The sequence below is a fragment of the Hyperolius riggenbachi genome, chromosome 8 (assembly GCF_040937935.1).
Source record: "Hyperolius riggenbachi isolate aHypRig1 chromosome 8, aHypRig1.pri, whole genome shotgun sequence".
NCBI classification, from domain to species: Eukaryota; Metazoa; Chordata; class Amphibia; order Anura; family Hyperoliidae; genus Hyperolius; species Hyperolius riggenbachi.
In genome coordinates this window covers 211356312-211373186 of record NC_090653.1, presented here as the reverse complement: position 1 = coordinate 211373186, position 16875 = coordinate 211356312, and the positions used below count along the sequence as shown (strand labels likewise).

The 16875-nt window shown below is 45.6% G+C and overlaps 1 protein-coding gene across 5 annotated transcripts in view; it reads right to left on the bottom strand.

Moving 5' to 3' along the window:
• The window catches only part of DENND1A (DENN domain containing 1A), a 1229671-nt gene that overhangs the window by 186469 nt on the left and 1026327 nt on the right, over positions 1 to 16875 (bottom strand). For all 5 annotated transcript variants that reach the window (XM_068248143.1, XM_068248144.1, XM_068248146.1 and 2 more), the window contains one exon: positions 1162 to 1293. In XM_068248143.1, coding sequence (XP_068104244.1) covers positions 1162 to 1293 — 132 coding nt within the window. The remainder of the gene's footprint in view (positions 1 to 1161; positions 1294 to 16875) is intronic.

Here is a 16875-nt window from a genome sequence, read left to right as displayed (position 1 = left end):
GCTTACAGCATAACGGGGGAATAGAGCAGGAATGAGTAGTGGTAATCGTCCATAGGAAAGCCGCTCGGAGGTCCGTGCATGCTGCCATAGAGTCTCCCTCCCTGCAGCTGAGGGATATGGATGGCTTCTCCCTCTGTCCAGGTAAAACTTGTCCCTCTCGTGAGCCGCACATTACTCCGGGGACCATGGGTGCCACAGCCTAAGCACTTTGTGGTGGAATGCCCCTAGAGACACAGGGACAGTGGAGGGAACACGGGACAGTAGAGGGGACACAGGACAGCAGCAGGGGACTCAGGAAAGGGGACACATACCAGGGCAAAATTGTTACATTCGGACCATTAGACGCAGTGACTTTTCCCCTCCATTTGTGCAAAAAATACGGTATGTTATTAACTTAATACTTTGAAGGTTTCTAAGTGCATCTTTACATGGCCAGTTGCTGCCTCCAGCTCAATGCTCAGATAAGGATTATCATGTAGTGTGGCAATGAATAATGTTTTCTGCTTGTTGGAGAATCTCTGGCTGATAGAGCAAACACTTCCTCTTCTTTACCACGTCCAACTGTTCTGGATCCTGACGCACTCACAGAAGGACAGATATACCTGGATCCTAGCGCACTCACTGGAGGACAGAAATACCTGGATCCTAGCGCACTCACTGGAGGACAGATATACCTGGACCCTAGCGCACTCACAGAAGCACAGATATACCTGGATCCTAGCGCACTCACAGGAGGACAGATATACCTGGATCCTAGCGCACTCACAGAAGGACAGATATACCTGGATCCTAGCGCACTCACAGGAGGACAGATATACCTGGATCCTAGCGCACTCACAGAAGGACAGATATACCTGGATCCTAGCACACTCACAGAAGGACAGATATACCTGGATCCTAGCGCACTCACTGGAGGACAGAAATACCTGGATCCTAGCGCACTCACTGGAGGACAGATATACCTGGACCCTAGCGCACTCACAGAAGCACAGATATACCTGGATCCTAGCGCACTCACAGGACAGATATACCTGGATCCTAGCGCACTCACAGAAGGACAGATATTTGCCCATATAAGGTTACCCTAACCTATAAGTACACCATGCTAGTTAATTTAACCCTTGATAAAGCATGAAAAAAGCCCAGTTATCTAAAGCTTACCTGACCAAAATGTACTGTGATGGGTCGTCGATCTTCCCGGTTTTTAGGATCCTTCTTCTCTGAGGATGGTGAAGGCGACATCCTGGGAAGAGGCTCTTCTGAGGCTACACTGCATCCATTTTCTGCCAAGTCCTAATCATAAAAAGATTGTGAGAAAAATGTACTATTACTATTTATATAGCTCCAACATCTTTTGCAGCGTTTTACAGAGTATATATAGTTGATAATATCCGAAACACGCAACGGTTAGGAATAACAGCAAAATCATAATGTCATGATCTAATGCTGGATCTCCTTGTATTGCAGAGTCTGAACTGGACATTAATTATGCCACTAAATGACAACCACTAAGTACAAATTCTACAATGTTGGAAGTTTGGGGATTAGGCCAGTTGCGTGCTCCTATGGGGCCCCTATGCTTACTTTAGGTCAGCAAATTCTAAATCAATTGCTTACATTTGTGTCCCCACCATTATTGAAGTAATCTTTGTTTTTCCAACCAAAGACGAATATAGTACCTTCCTATTTGTGTTGTGCGCTGCACATGTACCTCTGCCCCCTACTTAGATCAGAATCATCCATCAGGCAACCTAGGCAGGTGCTTAGGGCCTAGTGGGTGTCAAGGGGCCCACCTGCCATGTTCTTTGAACTCTCTCCACTTTAGTTTACCATAAGTACCACAAAGGGGCCCCAGATCTACTACCTTGCCTAGCGCCCCATTACATCCTAACCCATCTCTGCCCCTACCTCTGCAGGCATGCTCTCTTGCCAGTACTTGTGCAGCTCAGACCGCTAGCCTTAAAGCCCTTCCTGCAAACTCTCCTACACATGCTATTTCTCAATACAGAATATTTTTGGCATGTGTGATATGAAAAATGTACACAAAAAGAGTTGGACTGTAAGTTTCTCTTCTTTTACAGTATATACTGTATTCCCTTTTATTACAAGGTCTATCAACTAAGATTTACAAGTAAAAAGGGGGCAATCAGGCTTAAAAATTAAGACACCCATGGATAGCCCAGTAAAGGACTACATACAATACATACATTTTCTGCAGTTTTGTTTCAGAGATATATTTATCATTGTATACTTTATTACACGTGCATTAGGACCTCTTCGTGGAAACTGTGAATACAGGTCACCTGTAGCGCTTTGTGATAAGATCTTATACTTTAGAAGTATGAATAGCTACATGTACTCTGTACTGAGTGGGAGATTGTGTGGGGGGCGGATTAGCAACTGCCTAATGATACCCTAATCCTACTCTATATATTGTATGATGGTAGCACTCTCAGCAGTTATTTGTCAAACATATTCTTTAAAAATCATAATGCACATTTTTGTTGGATGAATACATGATAGACTTGCTCTCAACACTAAAGTACCTAGCTGATTATTGCTAGATGGCGTTGAGCTAGTAAATATGCTCTCTAGATGTTTGGCCATTCCATTAGATATCCTACAATCTGTTCAAATGGCATAAGTTATAAGATTTAGATTTTTTCCTTTTGTTTTTATCTCTCTTCCACCTCTGACAACTGAATTTATACTGGTTTACTAGGCACAATATATCAGGGTTAATTGCTCAACTCCAATACCTTCTCTTTTGCTGTTTCAACATGCTATTGATCCATCACCTAGCCTAAAGCCTTGTATACATGTATGAGGTATGTCACCTGGCGGGGATCAGGATCCCGGGCTACATTGCAGGGCTGAGGCTAGGTCAGGTGTTTTGTTGCTATGTGACGAGCAGGCATTGATATGAATGGGGAAGACAATGTTCTCAGCCAGATTGATCTGAAAGGCTCATCGCTGGGCGTGGCATTGGGGAGCATGTGGGGGGAGGCTGTACATAGGCTAGAATGTCGGCCGAGGCAGTCGAGTTTCATCTCGCTTGTGTACGAAGCCTAACACTTCATCCATCCTGCAGCCTATGTCCAACTCTAAGCCCCTTCTCTTCCATGCCCAACAACAGCAGTAATTCCATTCTATTCAATACTCAGCAAGCCCTATAACTTTAAAGAGAAACTCCAACCAAGAATTGAACTTTATCCCAATCAGTAGCTGATACCCCCTTTTACATGGGAAATATATTGCTTTTCACAAACAGACCATCAGGGGGCGCTGTGTGACTGATTTTGTGCTGAAACCCCTCCCACAAGAAGCTCTGAGTACCGCGGTACTCTGGGCAAACTGCCACAATGTAACAATGTTCACAGACAGGAATTAGCTGTTTACAGCTGTCTCTAACAGCCAAAACAGCTAGCAGCAGCTACATAACCTGCCCACAGTAAAAATGTCACCATGTAAAAAATGTCAGAATGTAAATCGGGGAGAGGAAAGATTTTACAATGGGCAAACACTGACAATCATTTATACATAATTATTGTAAAAATGAAGCACTTTTTTATTGCATTATTTTCACTGGAGTTCCTCTTTAAGGTCCTAAATAAAGCCAAAATTGAATAAGGCAAACTCTATGAAAACTGCAGTTACAAAAAGCAGGTCCCTTAATTACCAATATCACCACGAATATTTTTTGTCTACAGCAGCAGCCAGGTAATTGGTGGGGCTGTGGGGGTTGGGGTTTGATAAGGGTTGGGCATTGGGCGTGAGGTGGGTAGGTTAGGAATTGGTGGTGCCAGAGGCGTAGCTAGGGTTTTCAGCGCCCGGGGACAAAGACTATTAATGCGCCCCCCAAAGTAAAGGTTGCGGCGCGCGTAGCGTGGTCACAAAATAAATGTGGGCGTGGTTATGGGTGGAGCCAAATGTATATGGAGGTTAGCAGGCTCACACTCACCCACCCTCCCTCAGTATGTACCTTCCAGCATGTTCCAAGACAAATTCAGCAATCATGAGCCCCCCCCGCCCATCAAGACAAATTCAGCAATCATGAGGCCCCCAACATAACCAACTCAGCAATCATGAGGCCCCCAACAAGACAAATTTAGCAATCATGAGGCCCCCAACAAGACAAATTCAGCAATCATGAGGCCCCCAACAAGACAAATTCAGCGATCTTGAGGCCCCCAACAAATCATGAGGCCCCCAACAAGACAAATTCAGTAACCATGAGGCTCCCAACAAGACAAATTCAGCAGTCATGAGTCACATAAATAGACAGCATTTCACATAAATAGGTAGAATGCCCCCTTAATATGGTAGACACCTCTCACCTGGCAGCAGTTCTCCAAAATACACTCAATCTGACGTGGTTCCCCAAAAATAGGTAGCCCCAGGTCTATAGTTGTCCCCAGAATAGGTGGCCAGCAGTATAGATGTCCCCAGAATAGGTGGCCAGCGGTATAGATGTCCCCAGAACAGGTAGCCAGGGGTAGAGATGTCCACAGAACAGGTAGCCAGAGGTATATGTGCCCAGTATATGTAGACAGGGATATGTGTGCCCAGTATATGTAGCCAGAGGTATATGTGCCCAGTATATGTAGCCAGGGGTATATATGCCCAGTATATGTAGCCAGGGGTATATATGCCCAGTATATGTAGCCAGGGGAATAATATGTGCCCAGTATATATAGTCAGGCATATATGTGCCCAGTATATGTAGCCAGGGGTATATATGCCCAGTCCATGTAGCCAGGGGGTATATATGCCAAGTATATGTAGCCAGGGGTATATATGCCCAGTATATGTAGCCAGGGGGTATATATGCCCAGTATATGTAGCCAGGAGTATATATGCCCAGTATATGTAGCCAGGGGTATATATGCCCAGTATATGTAGCCAGGGGGTATATATGCCCAGTCCATGTAGCCAGGGGGTATATATGCCCAGTATATGTAGCCAGGGGTATATATGCCCAGTATATGTAGCCAGCGGTATATATGCCCAGTATATGTAGCCAGGGGGTATATATGCCCAGTATATGTAGCCAGGGGTATATCTGCCCAGTAGATGTAGCCAGGGGTATATATGCCCAGTAGATGTAGCCAGGGGGTATATATGCCCAGTCCATGTAGCCAGGGGGTATATATGCCCAGTATATGTAGCCAGGGGTATATATGCCCAGTATATGTAGCCAGGGGTATATATGCCCAGTATATGTAGCCAGGGGTATATATGCCCAGTAGATGTAGCCAGGGGTATATATGCCCAGTATATGTAGCCAGGGGGTATATATGCCCAGTCCATGTAGCCAGGGGGTATATATGCCCAGTATATGTAGCCAGGGGTATATATGCCCAGTATATGTAGCCAGGGGGTATATATGCCCAGTCCATGTAGCCAGGGGGTATATATGCCCAGTATATGTAGCCAGGGGTATATATGCCCAGTATATGTAGCCAGCGGTATATATGCCCAGTATATGTAGCCAGGGGTATATATGCCCAGTATATGTAGCCAGGGGTATATATGCCCAGTAGATGTAGCCAGGGGTATATATGCCCAGTATATGTAGCCAGGGGGTATATATGCCCAGTCCATGTAGCCAGGGGGTATATATGCCCATTATGTAGCCAGGGGTATATTTGCCCAGTATATGTAGCCAGCGGTATATATGCCCAGTATATGTAGCCAGGGGTATATATGCCCAGTATATGTAGCCAGGGGTATATATGCCCAGTAGATGTAGCCATGGGTATATATGCCCAGTATATGTAGCCAGGGGGTATATATGCCCAGTCCATGTAGCCAGGGGGTATATATGCCCAGTCCATGTAGCCAGGGGGTATATATGCCCAGTATATGTAGCCAGGGGGTATATATGCCCAGTATATGTAGTCAGGGGTATATATGCCCAGTATATGTAGCCAGGGGGTATATATGCCCAGTATATGTAGCCAGGGGGTATATATGCCCAGTATATGTAGCCAGGGGTATATATGCCCAGTATATGTAGCCAGGGGTATATATGCCCAGTATATGTAGCCAGGTGTCCCCCTCCCTGGCTCCCCAGCAGGAGGGGAGCAGCGCAGAGAAGAAGGAGAGCTGCTCTCCCTTCCTCGCCGTCCCCTCCATTAATGTCCGGGTGCTGGCAGCGGTGGGCGGAACTTACCTCCGTCCCGTCGCAGCGCGGATGGATCTGCCGCTACTCTGGTCTAGTCCAGACCAGAGCAGCGGCTGCGGGACCCGAACTTCCGGCCGGCGCTGGAGCGAGACGGAGGTAAGTCCCGCCCGCTGCGCCAGACAGGCAGACACCCGGATAATAACGGAGGGGACAGCGAGGGAGAGAGGGAGAGCCCTAAGGTGAGAGAAGGGGGGGAGATGGCCCCCTTCTCCACCGGCCGCATAGCTCTCCCTCTTCTCTTCTCTGCGCTGCTCCCCTCCGCAGAGAAAAAAAAAATCAGCTCAGCTGGGCGCCCTTAGGGACCCGGCGCCACTTGACCTACCCCGACCCCCCCCCCCCCCCCTAGCTCCAGAGGTGTAGCTAGGGTTTTCAGCGCCCGGGGACAAAGACTATTAATGCGCCCCCCAAAGTAAAGGTTGCGTCGCGCGTAGCGTGCTGCGCCAAAAAGGGGCGTGGTCACAAAATAAATGTTGTCGTGGTTATGGGTGGAGCCAAATGTATATGGAGGTTAGCAGGCTCAAGCTCACCCACCCTCCCTCAGTATGTACCTTCCAGCATGTTCCAAGACAAATTCAGCAATCATGAGCCCCCCCCCCCCCATCAAGACAAATTCAGCAATCATGAGGCCCCCAACATAACCAACTCAGCAATCATGAGGCCCCCAACAAGACAAATTCAGCAATCATGAGGCCCCCAACAAGACAAATTCAGCAATCATGAGGCCCCCAACAAGACAAATTCAGCGATCTTGAGGCCCCCAACAAATCATGAGGCCCCCAACAATACAAATTCAGTAACCATGAGGCTCCCAACAAGACAAATTCAGCAGTCATGAGTCACATAAATAGACAGCATTTCACATAAATAGGTAGAATGCCCCCTTAATATGGTAGACACCTCTCACCTGGCAGCAGTTCTCCAAAATACACTCAATCTGACGTGGTTCCCCAAAAATAGGTAGCCCCAGGTCTATAGTTGTCCCCAGAATAGGTGGCCAGCAGTATAGATGTCCCCAGAATAGGTGGCCAGCGGTATAGATGTCCCCAGAACAGGTAGCCAGGGGTAGAGATGTCCACAGAACAGGTAGCCAGGGGTATATGTGCCCAGTATATGTAGACAGGGATATGTGTGCCCAGTATATGTAGCCAGAGGTATATGTGCCCAGTATATGTAGCCAGGGGTATATATGCCCAGTATATGTAGCCAGGGGTATATATGCCCAGTATATGTAGCCAGGGGTATATATGCCCAGAGTAGGTAGCCAGGTGTCCCCCTCCCTGGCTCCCCAGCAGGAGGGGAGCAGCGCAGAGAAGAGGGAGAGCTGCTCTCCCTTCCTCGCTGTCCCCTCCATTAATGTCCGGGTGCTGGCAGCGGCGGGCGGAACTTACCTCCGTCTCGTCGCAGCGCAGATGGATCTGCCGCTACTCTGGTCTAGTCCAGACCAGAGCAGCAGCTGCGGGACCCGAACTTCCGGCCGGCGCTGGAGCGAGACGGAGGTAAGTCCCGCCCGCTGCGCCAGACAGGCAGACACCCGGACAATAACGGAGGGGACAGCGAGGGAGAAAGGGAGAGCCTTAAGGTGAGAGAAGGGGGGGAGATGGCCCCCTTCTCCACCGGCCGCATAGCTCTCCCTCTTCTCTTCTCTGCGCTGCTCCCCTCCGCAGAGGAAAAAAAAAATCAGCTCAGCTGGGCGCCCTTAGGGACCCGGCGCCCGGGGGCACTTGACCTACCCCGACCCCCCCTAGCTCCGCGCCTGGGTGGTGCTGGTGGGGGGGGGGGGGCATAGTCAGTTAGGGTATGGCATCAATAGAGGGAAGGTTCTGTGTGAGAATAGGGTTTGGTTTAGAGATAGTCAAATATCAGTAAGTATGGGTAAAATGTACTGATATTTTACTATTGGAATTACCAAAATACAACATTAGAATATTGGCAATTTCCCTGATGCTCTACAAGTGGCCATTTAAGGTGCCCACATTTTTGCGGTACCCATTTTTAGTGCACATAGAGGGGGAGGAGCCTTTACTGGTTAAATAATCAGAAGGTGTGGTAGCATAATAACAGGAATACGAAGGTATAGTGTTTGGCATAGCTGGCATCTTATGGTGCCAACTGTGTACTGGAAGGGGGTTCAGCTGTCAGCATTACAACAAAAGTTGCCCCAGATATCACTACACTGATACTGTATAGGTGCGTACACACCGCGCTGGGCGGTCGTTCTTCCGACAGTAGTGCGTGTGTACAGTCTGTCTGCAGACTGATAAGGCTGTTTCTGAACGATCCGCTGAATGGATTTTTTTACTTTTAAAATTGACCCCTTACCTCCCACACTCCCGATAGGTACACATAATTTTTTTTGTAAAAAAAAAAAATAAAAAATATACAATAACAAAAATTACATAAATAGTTAACTTAGGGGCTGAACTTTTTTAATATGTATATAGTAAAGTATACTACTGTTATTTTTTAAAGGATACCCGAACTGACATGTGACATGATGAGATAGACATGTGTATGTACAGTGCCTAGCACACAAATAACTATGCTGTGTTCCTTTTTTTCTTTCTCTGCATGAAAGAGTTAAATATCAGGTATGTAAGTGGCTGACTCAGTCCCGATTCAGGACAGGAAGTGACTACAGTGTGACCCTTACTGATAAGAAATTCCAACTATAAAACACTTTCCTAGCAGAAAATGGCTTCTGAGAGCAGGAAAGAGGTAAAAAGGGGAATTTCTTATCAGTGAGAGTCACACTGTAGTCGCTTCCTGTCTGAGTCAGGACTGAGTCAGCCACTTACATACCTGATATTTAACTCTGTCAGACAGAGAAAGAAAAAAAAGGAACACAGCATAGTTATTTGTGTGCTAGGCACTGTACATACAAATGTCTATCTCATCATGTTACATGTCAGTTCGGGTATCCTTCAAATGATGGGCTTGCAATAATTGATGGACTTAAAGCTGAAAAAATTCACCTTTATTTCCAAATAAAATATCGGCGCCACACATTGTGATAGGGACATAATTTAAATGGTGTAATAACAGGGACAAATGGGAAAATAAAATACATGGGTTTTAATTACGGTAGCATGTATTATTTTAAAACTATAATGGCTGAAACCTGAGAAATAATGAATTTTTCAATTGTTTCTTAATCTTCCTGTTAAAATGGATTTATAATAAAAAAATTCTTAGCAAAATGTACCACCCAAAGAAAGACTAAATGGTGGCGGAAAACACAAGATATATATCATTTCATTGTGATAAGTAGTGATAAAGTTATTGGCGAATGAATGGGAGGTGAAATTTGCTTGGATGCATAAGGTGAAACCACACTGAAGGCTGAAGTGGTTAACAATAAAAATCTTACACTTTCATGAGAGTTTCAGGTATTCCTATCTTGCGGGTTGACAGATGCAGCAATATGAGGAATGTGTCACGTACTCTGTTCTGCCTTAAAGGGAACCTAAACTGCGAAGGATATGGATTTCCTTTTAAAATAATACCAGTTGCCTGGCTTTCCTGCTAATCCTGTGTCTCTAATACTTTTAGCCACAGCCCCTCAATAAGCATGCAGATCAGGTGCTCTGACTGAAGTCAGACTGGATTAGCTGCATGCTTGTTTCAGGTATGTGATTCAGGGACAGCAGCTTGAGAGATCAGCAGGATTGCCAGGTAACTGGTATTTTTTAAAAGGAAACATCCATATCTCTCTCAGTTAAAGAGACAACATTTTCAGCCTTATTTCTTCTTTCCCATAAGTTCCTATATCTGTTCTAATGTGGTCTGTCTTACTGCAGCCTTTCCTAGTTGCACAGTGGCTGTATTATCTCTGTTATCTAATCTAATCTTCTTTCCTTTGTCGTCTTTGTCGGGCTCAGACACTCAGTAAGGAATGTGTGCTCTGCTTGTGATAGGCAGAAGCTATACACACCCTCTGCAGGCTCTGTATGAGTCACAGACTGAGCTTCTCTCAGCCTATCACATGCTGTTTAGCAGACATGTTTGTAAACACTGCATAAAACTGGCAATTACAAGCCAGGATTGCAGCAGGGAGTGGCAGGAACAGCACAAAGGGGCCCAGGAGAACATAATGAATAGAATGGTATGCTTTTTATTGTAAGAATTTTGGAGTACAGATTCTCTTTAAGGTTCTCTTTAACTGACAACTTATGGTGCCCATACATGGTACAATTTTTTCCTTTTTTAAAATTAGATAATTTTGTTCGATTATTCTGTTAAATCGAATATAAAGATTTTTCCAACATGTCTGATCAGATTTTTATTGAAAAAAAGGGATAATCATTTGTTTTTCTTGATCGAAAAAAAAGATTCTTTCTGACTTTCATTCGATTGTTTTTATAGAATAAACGGGAAAATTGAACGTTTTTATTAGTCTAATCTATCTGTGGAGAAACCTAAAGCTGAGTGCACATGCTAAATGAGACTCGGCCAAGGCCACTAAAAACGATAGCCTCTGATGAGAATCTACTGTGTATACAGCCACCTCCAGTATACACTTACGTAAAATTCAAGGGAAAAAAGGGGTTTGGAGGGTATGTGCAACAGATCTATACAGACTCATTTTTTAGGAAAGGTATGAAAATATGAAATCTTTATTAATGATATATTCACAACAAATTATTAAAAGACATAGGGAAAAGCTTCCTGGAATAACCGCTCAACCAAGCACACACCTCCCCACATACATACACCTAAGATCACCTAGTGTGATCAGGGATCCCAGGAAAAAAAAGCTTGAAAGCTGCACTATAGATTGCAACACCATTGGATGACCTCCAATATACCCTCACTCCTTGCACTGATTGGTGTTCGTCTGGTGTACTGTCATTTTCCCACTGGTGTTCTTTGTACAGAAAGTTTGCTGCCAGTAGAGCTGAACACAATGCCCAGATAACCAGAACCAAAGTGGCAGCAATCATAGACATTGCTTCAGTTTTATATATTCTTACTCATCTAACACATTACTATGTTTTGTTTTGCTGGGTTTCTGGATTTGTCTTAAAATGTGTTGAGTACAATTCTCCAAACTTTTGAGAAGTCATTTTGACAACTGCTATTTTCAGTGGTTGTTAACATTGGCTTATCTTCACAATTGTGCATTGCATTGTTAGCCACGGCATTGTATGCAAACATACTGTATTTCCTACACAGCCCCCAAATGCCAAAGCTCCTACAAATGCAGTGTGGGCATTACAGAGCAGATAATATAAGCATTATAATGGGGGTACTATGTCAGGATAAAGTTTAATCAGGGCATGTATCTCCCACATATCCGGGAAAAACAGGAATTGAATTTTGTAGTTACATGACAGGACACAATGAATCTTGCATGTGTGTTCCCATCCTTTCAGATGTCACAATGATACACTTGGCATCGACAGATGTCATTTTAGCAAGCCCATCGCTAGCAGCTACCTGCGTGACATTTACCCACACAAGTATCCAATGACAATGTTAGCACTGACAGATATTTTATGCTTTCGGCAGATAGATATCCAGCTGACAGGACTGGAATCAATAAACTGGTTCGACAGATGCTACTTGGATAGACAGTTATCGCCACAGACAGCATTTTTCATTTGTCAGGCCTGACAGTAACCTAACTAGGTGGGCACTACACACTCCTAGTGTCAGTAAAGGACAGCAAGAAAAAATCTATTACAATTCTACGAAAAGAAAATTGGCATACCAGTTTGCAGGTAAAAATCCATTACCAATTATTTACATAAGGTTAAGAATAGAATCTGTTCCTTTTTAAATTGAAGAGCTCAATACAGTCACATTTCCAATAATAATTTTACAACATCTGTAGGCATCGCCTATGGTTTCAAGAAATTCTTAAAATTTGCATGGTATTTGGGTGATTTGGTACATAGTTTATATATTTTAAGCTTGGCAACGCCCGAGACGAGACCGGGGATTGGCTGATTTAGCGGACAGAAGTAGGAGGCGGAGTGCGGTGGGACCCCAAAAGGCGGAAGACATGACCTCCGCCACACTAAAAGCCAACAAGCGCTGGGGACTGGCCGCAGTTATGGGCAAAACAGCTGTGAGGACACAGTTGGCCATGTGCGACTGGTGTGCCGCTATCCTTGTCTCTGCCTAGTGCCAGCATGCCAACACAATATATGCTATGCTGATCTTTCCAGCTCGCTGCTCAGCCTAAAATGACTAGCCACAGGCCAGCTCACCGCTCAGCCTGCCAACCTCTCCAGCTCACCGGCTCAGCCTGCCAACCTCTCCAGCTCGTCGCTCAGTCTGCCAGCCTCTCCAGCTCACCCTGCTAACCTGTCCAGCTCACCGCTCAGCCTGCCAACCTCTCCAGCTTACCACTCAGCCTCACATGGCTCAAAGCTCAGTCTGCCAACCTCCCCAGCTCCAACCTCTGAGTAGCCTCAGATAACTTGGCACAGGCTATGCTAATCTGACCAGCTCAGTCTGCCAATCTTTTGAGCTCACCAACCACTCTAGTTCACCGCTCAGCCTGCCAACCTCTTCAGCTCACTGCTTAGCCTGCCAACCTCTCCAGCTCAACGCTGAGCCTGCCAACCTCTCCAGCTCACCGCTCAGCCTATTAACCTCTCCAGCTCACTGCTCACCGCTCAGCCTACCAACCTCTCCAGCTCATTGCTCGGCCTACCAACCTCTCCAGCTCACTGCTCACCCTACAAACCACTCTAGCTCACCACTCAGCCTGCCAACCTCTCCTGCTCACTACTCAGTGTCAAATGACTCGGCACAGGCTACACCAATCTGACTAGCTCACCGCTCAGCCTGCCAATTTCTCCAGCTCAGCCTCAGGTGACTCAACACAGGCTATACCAATCTGACCAGCTCACTGCTCATCCTGCCAATCTCTCAAGCTCAACACTCAGTCTCAGATAATTCACCACAGGCTATGCCGATCTGATGGCTCGCCGCTCAGGCTTTGCCGATCATCTGACGCTATGCCGATCTGAACTATGCATAATTTTATGGTGCTATTTTTATAGATATGCAGCCCCAGAAACTAGTTTACATGGACACTACAGCTAAATAAACAGCCTTACTATAATTGTAAGGGGGTCCGTGGTCTCCTCTATTCCCTGCACATTCCCCATTTCCTGCTTGTGCGTAGTGACATCATCATACTCGTACACAGTATGTAAGACAACCATGTGACATGGGATTTTTAATCGTTGAAGTCTAGTTTGAGAAAAATGGTAATATCTGAGTACTTTACTTACTATGTTACCAGATAGTACCATATATTAGATTTTTACCTGGAGCTGAGCCTGACAACCTCTTTTTACCTGGAGCTCAATAAACATAGAATAGACTTAGAATAGGACAAAAGTTAAGAGCACACTTTAATCATCTGTGTCCCAAAATTACCTTTACAGATTAGTTAAGGTAGCCGGTATAAAAAACAGGTCCCAACGACATCATGCTGCACGGATTTGCCGCTAACACCAATTGCATCGCTCTACCGTCACTGAAGCTCTCTCCCCCTGCCGTCGCTAGGATGGTAGAGCTCTGCGAGCCAGTCTGGAGCCCTCTTTAACCACTTCGGTACCAGTGGTCTCTGGCCCCTTAAGGACCAGAGACATCTCCCAACAATATCACGCTGCACAGATTCGCCGCTAACAACATTCACACCGCTCTCCCATTGCTGAAGCTCACTCCCCCTGTCATCGCTATAACGGCAAAGCTCTGTGAACCAGTCTGGAGCCGATTTCATTGGCTACAGACCACGTTATAAGTGTGAGCCAAGATTGGCTCACAACGATCACGGGGTCAGAAGCCAATGAAAACGGCTTCTGACCAGCTTATGGAGCTCTGCTGTCATACTGACAGTAGGTCAATTGAGTTGTAGCGACGCAATCGCAGGTAGCATGCGGCGTCAGGGCCAGGCTGAGGCGAGAGAGGCTCCAGCCTAAGGGCACAGTGTAAAAGGGGGCGCACAACTCAGCCATCATTCCCATATTGTGTTTGAGAGAAATAAGGAAGGGGGACACATGGCAGTGACTGCAAGCCAGATAACCAGAGATTAAGTTGTTGGGGCCCCTGGGACGCCTCTTCGTCTAATAGCAATCAGTGTGTGACAGCTGGGGTGGGAGGGATGGAGGGGAGCACTTGGGTGTCTCAGCCTTGGGTGCTGGAAGACCTTGTCTCGGCTCTGTGCGGTGGGGAAGTTAAAATCTTCGTTCAGGCAGGAATAAGCGGCCATAACCAGGGCATGAATTTCAACTAGCATGGTTCGGAAGCGGTTAAACAAATCTGTTTACATAAAACAGGATTCATAAAGAATAAACTGATCCAGTGTTGGGCAAACAAATTCATTAAAGGAACTGGTAAAGCATCTTTAGAGCTGCTTACTAATTTATTAACTGCAGATTCCACCTTTACAAGAGCACATCCCACCTCTTCTTGGTGTTAAGCCTGTGATTATGCCGTGATAAAGTAGAGCCAATGGCAGGTCCATTAGTGACTGTGAAGGGATTCCACAAGATTGCACTTGCATCAGACTGCCATCTCTGAGGTCTGTAAATAGCGGATTACTTACTTATATTTCTCCTTGATAATGTCTTAGTTCTAGCCTTTAAAGAGGAACTCCAGAAAAAATAACGTAATTAACAAAAGTGCTGAATTTTTACAATTATGTATAAATAATTTAGTCAGTGTTTCCCCATTGTAAAATCTTTCCTCTCCCTGATTTACATTCTGACATTTATCATAAGGTGACATTTTTACTTCTGGCAGGTGATGTCAGTGGAAGCAGCTGCATTTTTGGCAATTGGAAACAACTGTTATTTCCCACAATGCAACAAGGCTCCCACAGTGTGATGTCAGCACCATGGTCCTGTTATCACACTGTGGGAGGGGTTTCAACACAATATCAGCCATATACAGCCCCCTGGTTATCCATGTGAGAAAAGGAAAAGATTTCTCATGGGAAATGGGGTATCAGCTACTGATTGGGATGAAGTTCAATCCTTGGTCACGGTTTCTCTTTAAATCATCAGCAGCAGCAGTGGCCTGCTTTGCCTATCTTAACGTATAAACTGCGCATGAACTGCAAATAAGACACAGGACTGTAACCTCTGTTAGGGCCCTTTTCCACCAGCGCGTTTGCGCTGGCTGAATCGGAAAGACGCAAACCGCTAGCGATTTTACAATCGCTACAGTTTGCTTTTTAACATAGGAATCGCGGTAGGTAATTTCCACTACCGCGATTCGTTTTTGACGGGAACACGAACGCGCGGCGGAGCGATATTTGCCGCGATTTTGCTATGCAGTGCATAGCATAGCAAAATCGCGGCCGCAAACGCCGGGGGATCGCTGGGTAATTGCGATTCAGCAATCGCTAGCGTTCAGCGTGAACGCTAGCGACTGCTAGTGGAAAAGGGCCCTCAAGGTCAGCTACAGACCAAGGCCTACTTTAATGTAGTGCCAGGGACAGAAAATGTCTTCTGCTTCACTGCTCTCCAACAAAATCTAAGAACAGAAGGTTGTCACAAAGAAAACTGGCAACATAACTAAAATCTGTAAATCTGTGTTACCAGCAAATACAAACAGCTGATAAACCAGTTGTAAGGAACACAAGGTTCTGCATCTTACATTTAAATACCTTACAACAAAGGGAAATAGATCCAGAGAACCAAACAGAAATACTATTATCAGTATTAAGAAAAAACAAACAAAATATTTCATAATTACACTTGACATTAGAAACAAATACAGTAGAGTCCCTGTTATCTGGAACTTAACTAACCAGCAGTCTCAACCAACCAGCACAAATCGCCAGAAGTACTCACAGTGGTGAAGGTCAACTTCTTAGGCTTTTGTAAGCTCTGCTGTGCCTAAAGTATACATGAGGTGAAAGAAGCAGATAAAGCATTTCTTACCTGGGGCTTCCACCAATGCCTAGAAGTGTCCATGTCCCTCGCCACAGTTCTGATGTGCTTCACTCTCCAGCTGTCCGCTCCATAATGATCGAGGGATCAGCAGCTTCTATGCATGCATGGGAGCCCTCACTTCCTGCAATCGTGCCTGCACAGAATGCTCCTATTGATGGGAGCACGATTTCAGGAGGTGCACACTCCTGGACATGCGCAGAAGTAGCCGACCTGCGGGGTGGGTGATCATTACAGAGGGGATCACTGGAGAGTGAAGCACATCGGGACTGCAGTGAGGGACACAGAGACTTTTAGGGGTGGAAGAAGCCCCAGGGAGGAAATTCTTTATCTGCACCATTAGCCTCACATATCCTTTAAAGACTGGGTTCCGCGGCTCCCCAAGGTTATTATACTTAAAGTTGCTGTATTTTAACATTTAATACAGAGTTAATGGTATGTACATCGAGCGGGATATAATACTGTATTAGTTAAACCTATTTTTAACATTGAGTCTTGAGCAACCAGAAAGCACACTTGTCCAGCATCAGCCAAGCCCTGTCGGTGCCAGATAACAGACTCTACTATATTTTGTCTGGTGAACAATTGCCATTTTTGTCTACCTGGAGACATCTGGACTAATTTAACGCTGTGAGTGAAAAGTTAACTGGAGGAAAAGTGGACCAGTAGCTGAGGTTTTATTCTATTTGAGTAAGGGCTCGTTTCCACTAGTGCGGTGCGAATCGCTGGGATTCCACCGCTGACAAAATCGCATGCGGATGCGATTCCGCA